Raw genomic sequence first — 18354 nt, 5'->3', positions numbered from 1 at the left:
TTGGAAGGCTGAGACAGAATGATTACTTGAGCCCAGGAGTTCAAGGTTAAAATGATCTATGATTGTGCCACCACATTCCAGCTTGGGCAACAGTGCAAGACTCTGTCTCTAAAATTAAAAAATCTGTAATATATTTCATTAAATCTGAGGTGCAGTTGATTGAAAGACTATCTTTTTTTTTTTTTTTTTTTTTTTTGAGACGGAGTTTCACTCTTGTTACCCAGGCTGGAGTGCAATGGCGCGATCTCGGCTCACCGCAATCTCCGCCTCCCAGGTTCAGGCAATTCTCCTGCCTCAGCCTCCCGAGTAGCTGGGATTACAGGCACGTGCCACCATGCCCAGCTAATTTTTTGTATTTTTAGTAGAGACGGGGTTTCACCATGTTGACCAGGATGGTCTCGATCTCTTGACCTTGTGATCCACCCGCCTCGGCCTCCCAAAGTGCTGGGATTACAGGCTTGAGCCACCGCGCCCGGCCCGAAAGACTATCTTTTTTTATGTACCATTAAGAAAAGAAAAATGGACCAAGCGTGGTGGCTCACACCTGTAATCTCAGCATTTTGGGAGGCCGAGGTGGGCAGATCACCTGAGGTCAGAAGTTCGAGACCATCCTGGCCACCATGGTCAAACCCCATCTCTACAAAAAATATAAAAAATAGCCGGGCCTGGTGGTGCGTGCCTGTAATCCCAGCTACGTGGTAGGCTGAGGCAGGAGAATTGATTGAACCTGGGAGGTGGAGGTTGCAGTGAGCCGAGATCGCACCACTGCACACCAGCCTGACGGACCGAGCAAGACTCCCTCTCAAAAAAAAAAAAAAAAAATGTTGCTAGTTAATTAAAATTAAATTGTAATTTGTCATCAATTCAAAGACATTCCTGGCTCGGCAAGACGGCTCATGCCTGTAATCCTAGCACTTTGGGAGGCTGGGGTGGGCAGGTCATGAAGTCAGGATATCGAGACTATCCTGGCCAACATGATGAAACTGCATCTCTACTAACAAGAGAATCGCTTGAACGCAGGAGGAGGAGATTGCAGTGAGCTGAGATCACACCACTGCACTGCAGCCTGTAGCAGAGTGAGACTCGTCTCAAAGGAAAAAAAGAAGAGAAATGTCTGTTCTAGATAATGTTGAGGTATAAGAAATATACATCTAGAACTGATGAAATATGATGGCACATTAACTTTTCAGTTAAATTTTGTGCTCATGGTGCGGGTGGTTTTATTTTGGAGACTGGCTTTTCCATTATACATCTTGGTTATTAAACATAGGACTTGGGCCAGGTGAGGTGGGTCACCCGCCTTTAATCCTAACACTTGCAGAGGCTGAGGAGGGAGGATTGCTTAAGCCCAGGAGTATGAGGCTATAGGAGCCATGATTGCACCATTGCACTCCAACCTGGGCAGCACAGCGAGACTCTGTCTCAAGAAAAAAACAGGCCGGGCGCAGTGGCTCAAGCCTGTAATCCCAGCACGTTGGGAGGCCGAGGTGGGTGGATCACGAGGTCAACAGATCGAGACCATCCTGGTCAACATGGTGAAACCCCGTCTCTACTAAAAATTACAAAAAATTAGCTGGGCACGGTGGCGCATGCCTGTTATCCCAGCTACTCAGGAGGCTGAGGCAGGAGAATTACCTGAACCCAGGAGGCGGAGGTTGCGGTGAGCCGAGATCGCGCCATTGCACTCCAGACTGGGTAACAAGAGCAAAACTCCGTCTCAAAAAAAAAAAAAAAAAAAAAAGGAAAAGGAAAAGACAAATGATAGATTGAGTTAATAGCTCTTAAGGCAATATATTCATGGATAACATGCTTTAATAAGGTATACAAGAGAGAATTTAGCCTGGTGCAGTGGCTTATGCCTATAATCCCAGCACTTTGGGAGGCTGAAGTGGGAGGATCACTTAAGCACAGGAGGTCGAAACCAGCCTGGCCAACATAGGGAGACCCCATCTCTTAAAAAATAAATTAGCCTGATGCGGTGAACACCTGTGGTCCCAATTGCTTAGGAGGCTGAGGCAGGAGGATCACTTAAGCCTGCGAGTATGGTAGGTGGCCTATATATTTGTTAAAACTCTCCAAATATATACTGAAAATCTGCATTTTATTGTATGTAAATACCTAAATAAAAGTGTTATGTGCATAGTACAAGGATATTTTATATAGATGAAAGTTAAAATTTAAGAAGCCAAGTGTGCTATCAAAAAAACAATAGGCTGGGTGCAGTGGCTCATGCCTGTAATCCCACCACTTTGGGAGGCTGAGGCAGGTGGATTGCAAGATCAAGACCATCCTGGCTAATACAATGAAACCCCATCTCTACCAAAAATATAAAAACTAGCTGGGGCGTGATGGCACACGCCTATACTCCCAGCTACTTGAGAGGCTGAGGCAACAGAATTGTTTGAACCTGGGAGGCAGAGGTTGCAGTAAGCCAAGATTGCGCCACTGTGCTGACCGGGCGTGGTGGCTCACACTTGTAATCCCAACACTTTGGGTGGCTGAGGTGGGTAGATCACCTGAAGTCAGGAGTTCAAGACCCGCCTGGTCAACATGATGAAACCCCATCTCTACTAAAAATGCAAAAATTAAGCCAGGCACAGTGGCTCACGTTTGTAATCCCAGCACTTTGGGAGGCTGAGGTGGGTGCATTGCCTGAGGTCAGGAGTTCGAGACCAGCCTGGCCAACCTAGTGAAACCTCATTTCTATTAAAAATACAAAAAAATAAGCAGGGCGTGTTGGCAGACCCCTGTAATCCCAGCTACTATGGAGGCTGAGGCAGGAAGAATTGCTCGAACCCAGGAGGCGGAGGCCGCAGTGAGCCGAGATCACTCATTTGCATTCCAGCCTGGGCAACGAGCAAAAGTCTGTCTCAAAAATAATGATAATAATTACCTGAGTATGGTTGTGTACCCCTGTAGTCCTAGCTATTGGGAGATTGAGGCAGGAGAATCACTTGAATCTGGGAGGCCGAGGTTGTAGTGAGCTGAGATCGTGCCACTGCACTTCAGCCTAAGGGATAAAGTGAGACTTCATTTCAGGGGGGAAAAAAAAAAAACGTGATTGCATGTAAGGCCCACCTGGATAATCCGGGATAATCTCAAAATCTCCATCTCAAAATTCATAATTGAATGACATCTGCAAAGTCCTTTATTGACATATAAGGTAACATTTACTGTTCCCTGGAATTTGGATATAGATACTTCCTGGGAGCCATTATTCAGCCTATCACAATAAACTGGCTGGGCTCAGTGGCTCACGCATATAATCCCAGCACTTTGGGTGGCCGAGGTGAAAGGATTGCTTGAGCTGAGGAGTTCAGGACCAGCTTGGGTGACATAGGTAGACCCTGTCTCTATTTAAAAATAAAAAAATTTGCTCAGACTCGCTGCCGCCATGGCCAGTCAGTCGCAGGGGATTCAGCAGCTGCTGCAGGCCGAGAAGCGGGCGGCCGAGAAGTGGGCTGCCGAGAAGGTGTCTGAGGCCCGCAAAAGAAAGAACCGGAGGCTGAAGCAGGCCAAAGCAGCAGCTCAGGCTGAAATTGAACAGTACCGCCTGCAGAGGGAGAAAGAATTCAAGGCCAAGGAAGCTGCGGCACTGGGATCCCATGGCACTTGCAGCACCGAAGTGGAGAAGGAGACCCAGGAGAAGATGACCATCCTCCAGACCTACTTTCGGTAGAACAGGGATGAAGTCTTGGATAATCTCTTGGCTTTTGTCTGTGACATTCGGCCAGAAATCCATGAAAACTACCGCATAAATGGATAAAGAAGAGAGAAGCACCTGTTCTGTGGATTGGCATTTTAGATCTTCATGGAATATGAAGCTTTAGTACAGCTCTAGTTATCTTCTTATGAAATGGCATTAAATTATTTCTGTATATTATGTAGTAGGTCTTTCCACTTTTTGGAGAATAGCAAATCTAGCTTTTTTGTACAGACTTAGATTACCTAAAAATTTCATCATTTTACCTCATTTTTCTTAGGAATTTAATGGGCATATATTGTCTTTTTTCCTATGCCTTTCGGCTCAAGCAACATGTATATCAGTGTTGACTTTCTCTTTCTTAGATCTAGTTTTTATAAAAACACCACATAACAATTCTTTGAAGAAAGGAAGGGATTAAATAATTTTTTTCCCCTAATACTTTCTTGAAGGTCAGGGGCTTTATCTATGAAAAAGTAGTAAATAGTTACTTATAACCTGTGTGAAGCAGCAGTCAGCCTTAAAGTAGTCCATTCTTGCTGATGGTTAGAATAGTGAATACTAGTGTAATTGGGCTGCTTTTAGTTTCTCTTAACCAAAATTACTAGATGATAGAATTCAAGAACTTGTTACATGTTATTACTTGGTGTATCAATAATCATTTAAAAGTGAAGACTCTCTGTCCTGCAAAAAAAAATAAAAATAAAAATAAAAAAATTTTAAAAAGGAAATAGGGGAAAAAAAAGAAAGTAGCCTCAATGTGATTTAAAAAAAATAAACAGAGTTCTCTCTCTTTTCTTTTTTTTTTTTTTGAGATGGAGTCTCTCTGTCACCAGGCTGGAGTACAGTGGTGCGATCTCAGCTCATTGCAACCTCCGCCTCCCAGGTTCAAGCAGTTCTCCTGCCTCAGCCCCCCAAGTACCTGGGACTACAGGCACACACCACCATGCCTAGCTAATTTTTGTATTTTCAGTAGAGATGGTATTTTACCATGTTGGCCGGGATGGTCTTATCTCCTGACCTCATGATCTGCCTACCTTGGCCTCCCAAAGTGCTGGGATTATAGGCGTGAGCCACCTCGTCTGGCCCTACTTTTTAATTTTTTTGGAGACAGGGTTTGACTTGGTTGCCCAGGCTGGAGTGCAGTGGTGCAATCTCAGCTCACTGCAACCTCCACCTCTTGGGCTCAAGCCATCCCACCACCTCAGCCTCCCAAATAGCTGGGTCTACAGATGGGCAACACCATGTCCAGCTAATTTTGTATTTTTTGTAGAGATGGGGTTTTGCCTTGTTAGCTAAGCTGATCTCAGGTTCCTGAGGTCAAACAGTTTGAATGCCAAGGTTGGTGGATCACTTGAGGTCAGGAGTTCAAGACCAGCCTGACCAACATGGCAAAACCCTGTCTCTACCAAAAAATACAAATATTAGCTGGGTGTGGGGGCCTGTGCCTATATCTGAGGTGGGAGAATCGCTTGAACTCAGAAGGCAGAGGTTGTAGTGAACAGAGATCACACCACTGCACTCCCAACTTGGGCAAGAGAGTGAGACCTCATCCCCAAAACAAAGTAAAATGTTACACACACACACACACACACACACACACACACACACCCCCCAACATACGTTTGAAATAATTGATTAAACAGCTTTGCGTTCAGCATTTTTTTCATTTAAAATGTGATTAAAATTTGAGATACTAATGACTAGGTGAGATTCTTTTTTTTTTTTTAATTACATTTTAGGTTTTGGGGTACATGTGATGAACATGCAAGATTGCATAGGTACACACGTGGCAGTGTGATTTGCTGCCTTGCTCCCCTTCACCTATATCTGGCATTTCTCCCCATGCTATATCTCCCCAACCCCCACTGTCCCTCCCCTATTTCCCCCCAACAAACCCCAGTGTGTAATGCTCCACTCCCACTAGGTGAGATTTTTTTTTTTTTGAGACAGAGTTTCGCTCCTGTTACCCAGGCTGGAGTGCAATGACGCGATCTTGGCTCACCGCAACCTCCACCTCCTGGGTTCAGGCAGTTCTCCAGCCTCAGCCTCCTGAGTAGCTGGGATTACAGGCACGAGCCACCATGCCCAGCTAATTTTTTGTATTTTTAGTAGAGACGGGGTGGTTTTACACCTAGAGTACTATCTTTGAAACAATGTATTTCATGTCTTTGCAGCTTGCTAAGACTTACCTTTTAGTGTTTTGACTCTTTACCTAAGCTGCAAAATTACCGAAACAAGTTAAAATATTGTTTAAAGAGTAAGAAAAACAGATGAAGTTTACAAATCATAAATAGAAGAGTCTTCTTATAAATGAGAAAGTAGAAGCACTGAATAGGGAACATATCCATTTCTTCAAATGTAGCTTATGAAGTTACTTTCTTAGCACTTTAATATATTTAATTATATTTGATAGTTTCTATGTATATTCCTGAATATAAAGAGGTAAGAATTAAAATTGTTGCTTGATAGTCTTTTTATTATTTTCTTGTGCTTCAAGGCAGACTTGTTCCTTAATTTTAGAACTCTTGAACTTAGATGGACCACTTCCTTAGGTTTTTTGTTGTTGTTGTTTGCTTTTTTTTTTTTTTTGAGAGACAAGGTCTTGTTCTGTTATCCAGGCTGGAGTGCAGTGGCATGATCACTGTTCACTGTAGCCTTGACCTCGTAGGCTGAAGCAAGCCTCCTGCCTCAGCTTCCCTTGTACTGAGACCACAGGTGTACACCACCACATCTGGCTAATTTTTTATTTTTTATTTTTGTAGAGACAGGGTCTTGTTAGGTTGCCCTGGGGTGGTCTTGAACTCCTGGCCTTGGCTTCCTAAAGTGCTGGGATTACAGGCCTGAGCCACCGCATCTGGCTGAAAAGAGTTTCCTTTTTACATTAAACTGTAGGCCGGGCGCGTGGTTCACGCCTGTAATCCCAGCACTTTGGGAGGCCAAGGCGGGTGGATCATGGGGTCAAGAGATCGAGACCATCCTGGTCAACAAGGTGAAATCCCGTCTCTACTAAAAATACAAAAATTAACTGGGCATGGTGGTACACTCCTGTAGTCCCAGCTACTCGGGAGGCTGAGGCAGGAGAATTGCCTGAATCCAGAAGGTGGAGGTTGTAGTGAGCCGAGAACGTGCCCTTGCACTCCAGTCTGGGTAACAACAGCGAAATTCCATCTCAAAAAAATAAATAAATAAGTAACTATAACTAAACTATAACGAATCCTGATTAGCTCAGTGAGTTACATAAAGCAGAATATAGTTGAATACTATAGAATGACAATTCTAGAATTGAATACTGTAGAATTAAGATAACGCGTTGCCCAGAGCACCTGCTCCAAAAATGTATGTTAAATGGTTTTGAGTACTTCTTTAGACCTAATAATCTTTTGTTATTTTTGTTTTGTTTTTGCATTGTCCTATCTGAGAGAAAAAAATGAAATTATATAAAAGCACATTATTTTCATTAAGATACTGTTTTTTTTTTTTCCTAGCTTAAAGCAATAAATGTAGATCTTCAAAGTGATGCTGCTCTGCAGGTGGACATTTCTGATGCTCTTAGTGAGCGGGATAAAGTAAAATTCACTGTTCACACAAAGGTAAACGTGATGTTGTACTTCCATTATTTTAGCCATTTGTTAACTACCTATGTGATATGTTGACTGGGACTTGGGTTTTAAACGTAATTGGAAAGAGACTATTTTAACAAAAATAGTTATAGGAAATGTACTTCATTTTAGATTAGCATTCTGAGAATCAGAACTTAGATAGAAAGCAAATGTAATTTTTTTCCAGATTTTTACTAGTAGCTTTTACCATTCTTGTTACTTTTAATTTTGTTGTTCTGTTAGTCAAATTACTGCCTTACAAATTATTATTATTTATTTTATTTTATTTATTTATTTTTGAGACAGAGTGTCACTCTGTTGCCCAGGCTGGAGTGCAGTGGCACAATCTTGGCTCACTGCAACCTCTGCTTCCTGGGTTCAAGCCTTTCTCCTATTTCAGCCTCCTGAGTAGCTGTGACTATAGGTGCAAGCCACTACACCCCGCTAATTTTTATATTTTTAGTAGAGATGGGGTTTCATCATATTGGTCAGGGTGGTCTCGAACTCCTGACGTCAGGTGATTCATGCACTTCGTCTCCCACAGTGCTGGCATCACAGGCATGAGCCACTGTGCTCAGCCTAACATAACTTTTAAGTAACTGTAGTGGTAACGGTACGGTATAAGAGTCTGTCAGCCTACTTTCTTAACAGTCCAAAGAAAATTTGGTCTAGATATCTCAGGGTTTTATGATATACTTTAAAGGGCGTTGATGGTCTTGAAATAAGGTAAAATTTTTTTTAAATGATAGAAAATATTTATTAAAAACTTTTTAAGGCCAGTCACAGTGGCTCATGCCTGTAATCCCAGTACTTTGGGAGGCCAGGGCAGGATGACCGCTTGAGTCCAGGAGTTCATCTTAGACCTCACCTTTACAAAAATTAAATTAGCCAGGTGTGGTGGAATGTGTCTGTAGCCCCAGCTGCTCGGGAGGCGGAGGTGGGAGGACTGCTTGAGCCTGGGAGGTTGAGGCTGCAGTGAGCCGAAATTGTTCCATTCCAGCCTAGTGACAGAGCAAGACCCAGTTTCAAAAACCTTTTTAGTGTAAATTTGATTTTTATTCAAGAAAATCTCTATCTTTACAGAGTTCATTGCCAAATTTTAAACAAAACGAGTTTTCCGTTGTTCGGCAACACGAGGAATTTATCTGGCTTCATGATTCCTTTGTTGAAAATGAAGACTATGCAGGTTATATTGTAAGTATTGAGACTCCATTTAATCCCATTTTCTAGGAGGTTTTAGATACTTGTTTGTGTTTTGGAATCTTGTTTAGCATGTTTTGTGAACTGTTAGTTTTTTTGAGACGCAGTCTTACTTGTGTCGTCCAGGCTGGAGTGCAATGGCACGATCTCGGCTCACTGCAACCTCTGCCTCCTGGGTTCAAGAGATTCTCCTGCCTCAGCCTCCTGAGTAGCTGGGATTACAGGCGCCCGCCACCATGCCCTACTAACTTTTTTTTGGATATTTAGTAGACACGGGATTTCACCATGTTGGCCAGGCTGGTCTCGGACTCCTGACCTCAGGTGATCTGCCTGCATCAGCCTCCCAAAGTGCTGGGATTACAGGCATGAGTCACCACACTCAGCCTGTCACATTTTTTTTAATTGCCGGTTACAAAACATCTTTGGTTACCACCTTTTATCCTGAATTGTTTTCTTAGGGGATGTGGGGGTATGTTATGTTCCCTCATTTAAACTTAAATTCTTAACTGTTTGTTAAAATTGAAATGAGCTTTTCCTAGGGATTAAGGAGATGTTACAAACCATACTGGTTTTAAAACCGTAGTTGGACAGATACTTAAGAGTTGGAAGTCTCTTTAAGAGGTTATCTAGGCCAGGTGCGGTGGCATGCCTATAATGCCAGCACTTTGGGAGGCTGAGGCTAGTGGATCATCTTGAGGCCAGGAGTTCAAAACCAGCCTGGCCAACATGGTGAAACCTTGTCTCTACCAAAAATACAGAAATTAGCTGGGTGTGGTTGTGTGTGCCTGTAATCCCAGCTACTGCAGCCTGGGCAACAGAGTGAGACTCTGTCTCCAAAAAAAAAAAAGATCTTCCTCTGTCACCCAGGTTGGAGTGCAGTGGTATGATCTTGGCTCACTGCAACATTCGCCTCCCAGTTTCAAGCAATTTTCATGCCTCAGCCTCCTAAGCAACTAGGATTACAGGCACATGCCTCCACTCCTAGCTAATTTTTAAATTTTTGGTTAGAGATGGGGTTTCGCCATGTTGACCAGGCTGGTCTTGGACTCCTGACTTCAGGTGATCCACCCACCTTGGCCTCACTGAGTGTTGGGATTATAGGCATGTGCCACCACACCCGGCCTCAGGTTACCTAATCTTATTATATACCAGATGTGGCCAGGCATGGTGGCTTGCACCTGTTTATCCCAGCACTTCGGTAGGCCAATACGGGCAGATTGCTTGAGCACAGGAGCTCAAGACCAGCCTGGGCCACATGTTGAAACCCTGTCTCTACCAAAAAAAAAAAAAATTTAATAATAAATTAAAATAAATATGTATCAGATGTTATAATCGAGAATAGATGGTTATCATGTCTCAGCTGTTTAGAAATCTGAAACCACATTCAGATTTCTAAAATTTAGTTTTGTTTGATTTTTTTTTTTTAATTATTATTACCTGATTTCATCTCCATCCTTGTGGCTGCCACTCTTTTTTTTTTTTTTTTTCCTGTTTGAGACAAGGTCTTGCTCTGTCACCCAGGCTGGATTATAGCAGTGCTAAGCATAGCTCACTGCAGCCTCCAACTCCTAGGCTCAAGTGATCCTCCTGCCTCAGCCTTCTCCATAGCTAAGACTACAGATGTCTACACCCAGCTAATTTACAAAAATTTTTTATAGAGAAGGGTCTCACTCTTTGCCTATGCTGGCCTCAAGTGATATTCCTTGGCGTCCCAAAGTGCTGGGATTACAGGCATGAGCCCCCACCATGCCCAGCCAACAGTTCTTATTTATACTCCTTTCCTCCTAAGATAATTTTTTTTTTGTATCTTTTTCTTGAATGATATATCTCTTCTTGGTCTTATATCTTTATTTAAGATAATTGCTTACCTACCCCCTGACTGTGGATGAATAGAATGAAGTTACTCATTAATGTGTCTTGTTCCTTTATTTTTATTATTAATTAATTAATTAATTAATTTTGAGACGGAGTTTTGCCATGTTGGTCAGACTGGTCTCAAACTCCTGACCTCAGGTAATCCACCCACCTCAGCTTCCCAAAGTGCTGGGATTACAGGCGTGAGCCACCGCGCCCAGCCTTGTTCTTTTATTTTTAAAACAGTTTTTTCTTTCTGGTACACTCCTCCAATCCAGGACCTGTTTTAACATCCCTTGCTGGACTGTAATGTATTCATTAATTTTAAACTTTTTAATTAATTATTACTAATTTTAAAAAACACAATAGTGGGCTGGGCATAGTGGTTTATGCCTGTAATCCCAGCACTTTGAGAGGTAGAGGCAGGGGGATCACAAGGTCAAAAGATTAAGACCAGCCTGGCCAACATGGTGAGACTGCATCTCTACTAAAAATACAAACATTAGCTGGGTGTGGTGGTTTGCTCCTGTAGGCCCAGCTACTTGGGAGGCTGAGGCTGGAGAATCGCTTGACCCCAGGAGGCAGAAGTTGCAGTGAGCTGAGATCCCACCACTGCACTCCAGCCTGGGTGACAGTGTGAGACTATGTCTCAAAAAAAAAAAAAAAAAAAAGCATAAAGCAATTACTAGTTCATTAATTTTAAAAAATTCATTTGTATTTAATCATATTATTTATATAGTTTGTGAAAGTAATATGCGTATTATACATATTCAGTCTGTAGTTAGAGCTTAGTACACACATGAATTTTAGGACTCTGGGTTGCTATAGGAGTCTGCAGATTGAAATTAGAACTGTTGTTCTAATACTAGAAAGTTGTCCTATGCTGTATTTCTTCTTTGGTATAAAGGACCTCAGAACTCTTAATTTCTAGAACTAGTCAAGTTCTCCAATATGAATTGGGTATTCCTGGTGTTCAGCTCATTCTGGATACCCTTACCTTTCTCAGACAGTCTTTTATGGTGGCAGTAGTACAGTGTTCAAAAAATGAAATAGTTCCTTAAAATTAGTTCTGTTTTGGTTCTGTTACAGATTCCACCAGCACCACCAAGACCTGATTTTGATGCTTCAAGGGAAAAATTACAGAAGCTTGGAGAAGGAGAAGGATCCATGACAAAGGAAGAATTCACAAAAATGAAACAGGAACTGGAAGCGTATGTGGTTTTTTGTTTTGTTTTGTTTTTGTGGTAGTTGTTGCCTCTGTTAATTGTGCTTGCTTTAATGCCTTTTTTGGTACTTTCTGATATGCCATCATTTTAATTGTTTCACCACGGAGACCATTTCTGGAAGATGCAGGTTTAAGTCATACAACCAGTATTAATGATCATGATCAGAGCCTACAGGAAAATTATAGAATAATTGTCTCCACTGTAAAATTATTTAAATTCATATTTAAATAGACCCTGAAAGTTGAAAGCAGAAGATCCAAAAGCTTTTTTTAAAAACTTAAAAGGTCCAATCTATCCTTGAATTTAAGGGGAAAAAGAAATAGAGAACATGACTTTTTTTTTTTAAATTTATTTATTTTATTGTGTTTTAGGTTTTGGGGTACATGTGAAGAACATGCAAGATTGTTGCATAGGTACACACATGGTAGTGTGATTTGCTGCCTTGAGAACATGACCTTTTAAAGCAAAATAGACATTGTTTTGTTTTTTTCTATTTACAAATCCTCAATCACCACCAACCTAGTTCTCTGTTTTTAGTACGTGCAAACTACCATATTTCTCAAAAGAGAATGTACTGAGCAACTTTGCATATATTCTGTTTTCTTAAAAATACATATGTGGCTGGGCGCAGTGACTCATGCATGTAATTCCAGCACTTTGGGAAACCAAGGCAGGCGGATCACGAGGTCAAGAGATCGAGACCATCCTGGCCAACATGGTGAAACCCTGTCTCTACTAAAAATAGAAGTTAGCTGGGCATGGTGGCACACGTCTGTAGTTCCAGCTACTTGGGAGGCTGAGGCAGGAGAATCGTTTGAACCCGGATGTGGAGGTTGCAGTAAGCTGAGATCATGCCATTGCACTCCAGCCTGGGCGACAGTGAGAGACTGTCTCAAAAAAAAGCGCATATGTATGTGTGTGAATTATCACAGTTTTTGCGAGGATCTAATACATTTCTAGTATATATGAAACTAAAAGTCATTTAGTGAAAACAGTTTTAACTATTCTCTGGTTACTTCGCTTCTATATTCTTTCCCCTTTGGGCAGAAGCCACAGGCAGAGAAAAGAAGAAAGAGAAATTATGTACAGATTGAATATCCCTTATGCAGAATGCCTGGGAGTGCATTTCAGATTTTTAGTTATTTATATGTGAATATTTGCATTCTACTTACTGGTTGAACATCCCTAATCCAAAAATCTGAAATGTTCTGGTAAATATTTCCTTTGAGCATCGTGTCTTTTTTTCAAAAAATTTCAGATTTTAGCATATTTTGGATTTCAGATTTTCAGGTAGGGATACTCAACCAATGTTTCATATTTAGTGTATTTGCTGAGCATACAGAATCTTTCCCCTTTTATTAAACATTTGGAATAATTTTGGATTTGCTGTATATTTGAGAGTTGTCCAAGGAAATAATTTTCCTTGCATTATCATCACCTCTGTCACTTTTTCTTGTCATTTCTCCCCTTCATGCATTTCTTCTTCTTGTCTTCCACTAGTTTCAGTTTTTAGTTATATATTCACACTGCTGCTAGACTTCTCTTCAGAATGCTCAACTCTTGATAAGATAAATCGTAAAGCAGGTCTTGGATACAAGCAGTGGTCTGAGAGCAGACAGATATGTATTCAAAGTTTATAAGACTGAAAATTGGAAATGAGCAGAGCACATTAATATTGAAGAATCTGTGATTTTCCAGAGGCCCTGATCATGATTCTTTTGTGGTCTGGTTAGGGGTTGGATAACAGAGAACCTTGGGTTTATTCTACTGCTACCTCCATCCTCTGCATCCTTCTTTTTTGTCTTCACTGAATGACTACCCTCACAGAGATCAAACTTCTCCCAACATTGGTCCTGCTGGTTTGCTGGTATGTAAAACTTATCCTTCTTGCACGTAGTTGAAGCAAGAATATCAGGCCTTTTCCTTGAATTTTGTTTTGTTTTGTTTTTCAAACTGACATGTATTACTTTGTGGTCTCTGGGGTTCATTACTGGTATTAAAATATTTTAAACACAATTCTTTGGTGTAATGGCAAACAAAAATAAGTTTCTTCATAGTGTGTTTCTTGTGTGTTTGGGTAATTAGATGAAAATAATTATTAATGTTGAAAATATGCTCACTGAGGTTTGGGTTTGTTTTTTTTTTTGTACTAAGTTGTTTAAAAGCAGTAATTGTTTATTGAATCATTAAGATTCTGTCAGATAATTTGTAGAATACTTTCTCTAGAGCTGAAAACAAACAACCCTATAGTTAACTTTAACATCAACTTGCATAGTCAGAAAAATTTGTGAAACTTAAAAATATTAACATTTAGATATAAATATTGTTAACTGGAATGAAATCTTTTTCAAAGCTGGGTTTTATATATTTCATTGACAGTTCAACTAAAACCCTTGTTTACATGAATTATATCTTTGTATCTCTGATTTTGCATTTGGAATCATCCAAAGAGTATTTTCTGAAAAAAATTGTTGCAGGTGACTTTTTAATTGATGTAGTTTGTTTACCTTTAATTTTCTGTATTGCTTCTAGTGAATATTTGGCAATATTCAAGAAGACAGTTGCGATGCATGAAGTGTTCCTGTGTCGTGTGGCAGCACATCCTATTTTGAGAAAAGATTTAAATTTCCATGTCTTCTTGGAATATAATCAAGATGTGAGTATCAAGTTGATTGGTGATCAAGTTTTCTTTTTAGAGAGTCATTGGAAAAGGCAAGAGTAGTTAGAAAAGGCTCAAGGCATTTTTTTTAGAATTTTTTTTTTTTTGAGATGGAGTTTCACTCTTGTTACCCAGGCTGGAGTGCAATGGCGCGATCTCGGCTCCCCGCAACCTCTGCCTCCTGGGTTCAAGCAATTCTCCTGCCTCAGTCTCCCATGTAGCTGGGACTGCAGGCACGCGCCACCATGCCCAGCTAATTTTTGTATTTTTAGTAGAGACGGGGTTTCACCATGTTGACCAGGATAGTCTCGATCTCTTAACCTTGTGATCCACCCGCCTCGGCCTCCCAAAATGCTGGGATTGTAGGCATGAGCGACCGCGCTCGGCCAGAATGTTTGTATTTTTTTTCTTTTCTTTGAGACAGAGTCTTGCTCTGTCACCCAGGCTGACATACAGTGGCACAATTTCGGCTCACTGTGACCTCTGCCTCCAGGGTTCAGGTGATTCTCATGCCTCGGCTTCCTGAGTAGCTGGGACTATAGGTGCGCACCGCCATGCCCAGCTAATTTTTTTTTTTTTTTTTTTTTTAGTAGAGACAGAATTTCACCATGTTAGCGAGGTTTTTCTCAAACTCCTGACCTTAGGTGATCCACCCTCCTCAGCATCCCAGAGTGCTGGGATTACAGCCATGAGCCACTGCATCTAGCCAAGGTGGTTGAGCTTTAAAGATTTCTTCGTTCGTAGTGCTGGCGAAACATTTTTTACTGGTTGGCTGATACACATCTTGGAACCTGTGTTTGGATGACAAGATTCGTTCATAATTTTCGCAGAAAATAAATATAGCATAGTGCTTATTTACTTACAGGTTAACCTCAAGATCAAAGAATTTTGGCCAGGTGTGATAGCTCACACCTGTTAATCCCAGCACTTAGGGAGGCTGAGGCAGGAGGATTGTTTGAGCCCAGGAGTTCCAGACCAGCCTGGGTAACATAGTGAGACCCTGTCTCTGTTAAAAGAAAAAAACAAGGCCATGTGCGGTGGCTCACACCTATAATCCCAGCACTTTGGGAGGCTGAGGTGGGTGGATCACGAAGTCAAGAAATCAAGACCATCCTGGCCAACATGGTGAAACGCTGTCTCTACTAAAAAATACAAAAATTAGCTGGGTGTGGTGGTGGGTGCCTGGGCGCCTGTAGTCCCAGCTACTCTGGAGGCTGAGGCAGAATTGCTTGAACCTGGGAGGCGGAGGTTGCAGTGAGCCAAGATCACGCCACTGCACTCCAGCCTGGCCAACAGCGAGACTTTGTCTCCAAAAAAAAGAAGAAACAGAAAAAAAAAGAAGAAAGCAAGAAAGAAAAGAGAGAAAGAGGGAGGGAGGGAGGGAAGGAGAAAGTGAGGGAGGGAAAAGAGGCCAGCTGGGTGTGGTGGCTCACACCTGTAATCCCAACACTTTGGGAGGCCAAGGCAAGGCAGTCCCTTGAGGCCAGGAGTTCAAGACCTGTTTGGGTAACATGGTGAAACCCCCATCTCTACTAAAAACACAAGCATTAGCTGGGCATGGTGGTGCTTGCCTGTAATCCCAGCTACTTGGGAGGCTGAAGCATAAGAATTGCTTGAATGTGGAAGGCGGAGATTGCAGTGAGCTAAGGTCATGCCACAGCATGGGTGATGGAATGAGATTCTGTCTCAAAAAAAAAAAGGTTTTTGTGTAAGGATGAGATACTCAAAATTTGATTTAGGAAAGCTGTCTCAGGTAACAGAATGGATTGGAATAAGGTGAGAATTATTAACTTAATAGTTCAATATAGTAGTCTAGGAAAGAGATGATGAATACTTCTAGGAAAATGGGAGTGGAAAGGGACAGTTTTCAGTCATTTGCTGGTAGAATTAGAGCTGGCGAGAAAGGAAGAAGTTGTAGATATTTCAAGATTTAATGAGAGCTATGGAATTTTAGGGAACATGTTGGAGTCAGAGAGACTGTTGGGATGAAGGGGTCACAAATCAAAGGGGGAAGACAGAAATTTTAGATATTAGATTTTTTTGTTTTTTTAGACAGGAGCCTCACTCTGTTGCCCAGGCTGGAGTGCAGTGGTGCGATCTTGGCTCACTTCAACCTCTGCCTCCCAGGTTCAAGTGATTTTCCTGCCTCAACCTCCTGAGTAGCTGGGATTACAGGCACATGCCACCATGCCTGGCAATTTTTTTTTTTTGAGACAAGAGTTTTGCTCTTGCTGCCCAGGCTAGAGTGCAGTGGCACAATCTCGGCTCACTGCAACCTCTGCCTCCTAGGTTCAAACAATTATCCTACGTCAGTCTCCTTAGTAGCTGGGATAGAAGCGGTTGCCACGACACTCAGCTAATTTTTGAATTTTTAATAGAGACGAGGTTTTACCATGTTGGTCAAGGATGATTTTGAACTCCTGACCTCAGGTGATCCACCCGCCTCAGCCTCCCAAATTGCTGGGATTACAGGTGCCAGCCACCAGTGCCTGGCTAATTATTGTATTTTTAGTAGGTACGAGGTTTTACCATGTTGGCCAGGCTAGTCTCCAACTCCTGACCTCAAGTAATCCACCTACCTTGGCCTCCCAAAGTGCTGGGATTGCAGACATGAATCACCATGCCCAGCGCGAATATTAGATTATAAGGAGCACTGTGTTAGACTCATCTAATATGAGGTTACAGTTATAGTGTCTATGTAAGGAAATGATGTGGGCAACTGGATATAACATATAAGGTTAAGGAAAGAGCTTATGGATAGTATCCTAGTCTGTTTGGCTGCTATAACAAAATACCTTAGACTGGGTAATTTATAAACAGCAGAGTATATCATTTATAGCTCTGGAGACTGGTAATTCCAAAATTAGGGTGCCAGCAGATTGGGTGTCTGGTGAGGGCCCTCTGCTTCATAGGTGGCACCTTTTTGTTGTGCCCTCACATGGCAGAGGAAGGGGCAAGAGGCTAACAAATTCCCTCAGCCTCTTTTATAAGGACTAATCCCATTTATGAAGCCTCCACCCTCATGTCCTAATCACTTCTCAAAAGCCTCACTTATTTTTAAGAGATGGAGTCTTGCTGTATTGCCCAGGCTGGGCTATACATATGCAGCTGTGTACAGCTGTGTATATAATAGTTGTACAGTGGCTATTCACAGGTGCATTTGTAGCACATTGCAGTCTCACACTTCTGGCCTCAAATGATCCTCCCACCTTAGCCTCCCAAGTAGCTGGGACTCCAGGCACGGGCCACTATGCCTGGCTCCGGCCTACCTCTTCTTAATATCACCTTGGGAATTAATTTTCAAGATACGGGCCAGGCACGGTGGCTCACGCCTGTAATCACATCACTTTGGGGAGGCCAAGGTGGTTGGATCACCTAAGGTCAGGAGTTCGAGACCACCCTAGCCAACATGGTGAAATCCCATCTCTACTAAAAATATAAAAATAGACATGATGGTGCATGCCCATGGTCCCAGCTACTCGGGAGGCAGAGACAGAGGAATTGTTTGAACCCAGGAGGCAGAGGTTGTGGTAAGATGAGATCATGCCACTGCACTCCAGCCTGGATGACAGAGGGAGACTGCATCTCAAAAAAAAATTTATTTTCAACATTTGAATTTTAGGGGGACTTAGATATTCAGACCATAGCAGGTAGTGACAGAGATTTATAAGTTATTTAATAAAGGTGGGCATTGAAGCAATGGCAGTATATATGGGAATTAGATGGGTTGCTCCTTTATGGGTACCCTGATGCAGCAAGTGCTAGGAGTCAGTTAGGTGCTGCTTGTTGGTTTTGCCCTTGGATAACCATTCATGTTGTTCAACATCATCTTTTTGTGGCCCTTGTTGCTGTAAATTGCTGACCCCGAAAACCAGACAAGAGATACTTGGATGAGTACAGAGTTCTGAATGTATAGTATATATATTCAAAGTTATTGCGTCATTACACAGTGGCCATGTTGTACCCCAATAAATTTCACATATTTTAAGGAACTCCTGAGCTAACATTTTAATTGTGTATTAAAATTTTATATAGTAGTGTTTGACAAAATATGGTGAGAGAGCTGCTTGCAACAGAATGATCAGATATGCTCATAGAATGTGAAATATC

At 41.9% G+C, this 18354-nt stretch overlaps 1 protein-coding gene and 1 pseudogene across 4 annotated transcripts in view; both read left to right on the top strand.

The window, feature by feature from the left end:
• Positions 1–18354, top strand: part of SNX6 (sorting nexin 6) — a 63347-nt gene that overhangs the window by 13218 nt on the left and 31775 nt on the right. For 2 of the 3 annotated variants that reach the window (XM_002753827.7, XM_054239867.2), the window contains exons 3-6: positions 7192–7296; positions 8389–8499; positions 11449–11570; positions 14118–14241. In XM_002753827.7, coding sequence (XP_002753873.4) covers positions 7192–7296; positions 8389–8499; positions 11449–11570; positions 14118–14241 — 462 coding nt within the window. The remainder of the gene's footprint in view (positions 1–7191; positions 7297–8388; positions 8500–11448; positions 11571–14117; positions 14242–18354) is intronic. The other variant, XM_017977049.4, reaches the window with a different exon arrangement.
• Positions 3386–4372, top strand: LOC100397302 (V-type proton ATPase subunit G 1 pseudogene; annotated as a pseudogene). Its single transcript, XR_013521144.1, has one exon. The product of XR_013521144.1 is annotated as a V-type proton ATPase subunit G 1 pseudogene (transcript).

The sequence above is a fragment of the Callithrix jacchus genome, chromosome 8, assembly GCF_049354715.1.
Source record: "Callithrix jacchus isolate 240 chromosome 8, calJac240_pri, whole genome shotgun sequence".
In the NCBI taxonomy this organism is placed as follows: Eukaryota; Metazoa; Chordata; class Mammalia; order Primates; family Cebidae; genus Callithrix; species Callithrix jacchus.
The sequence above is the reverse complement of the archived record's forward strand: the minus strand, read 5'-3'. Positions and strand labels throughout refer to the sequence as shown.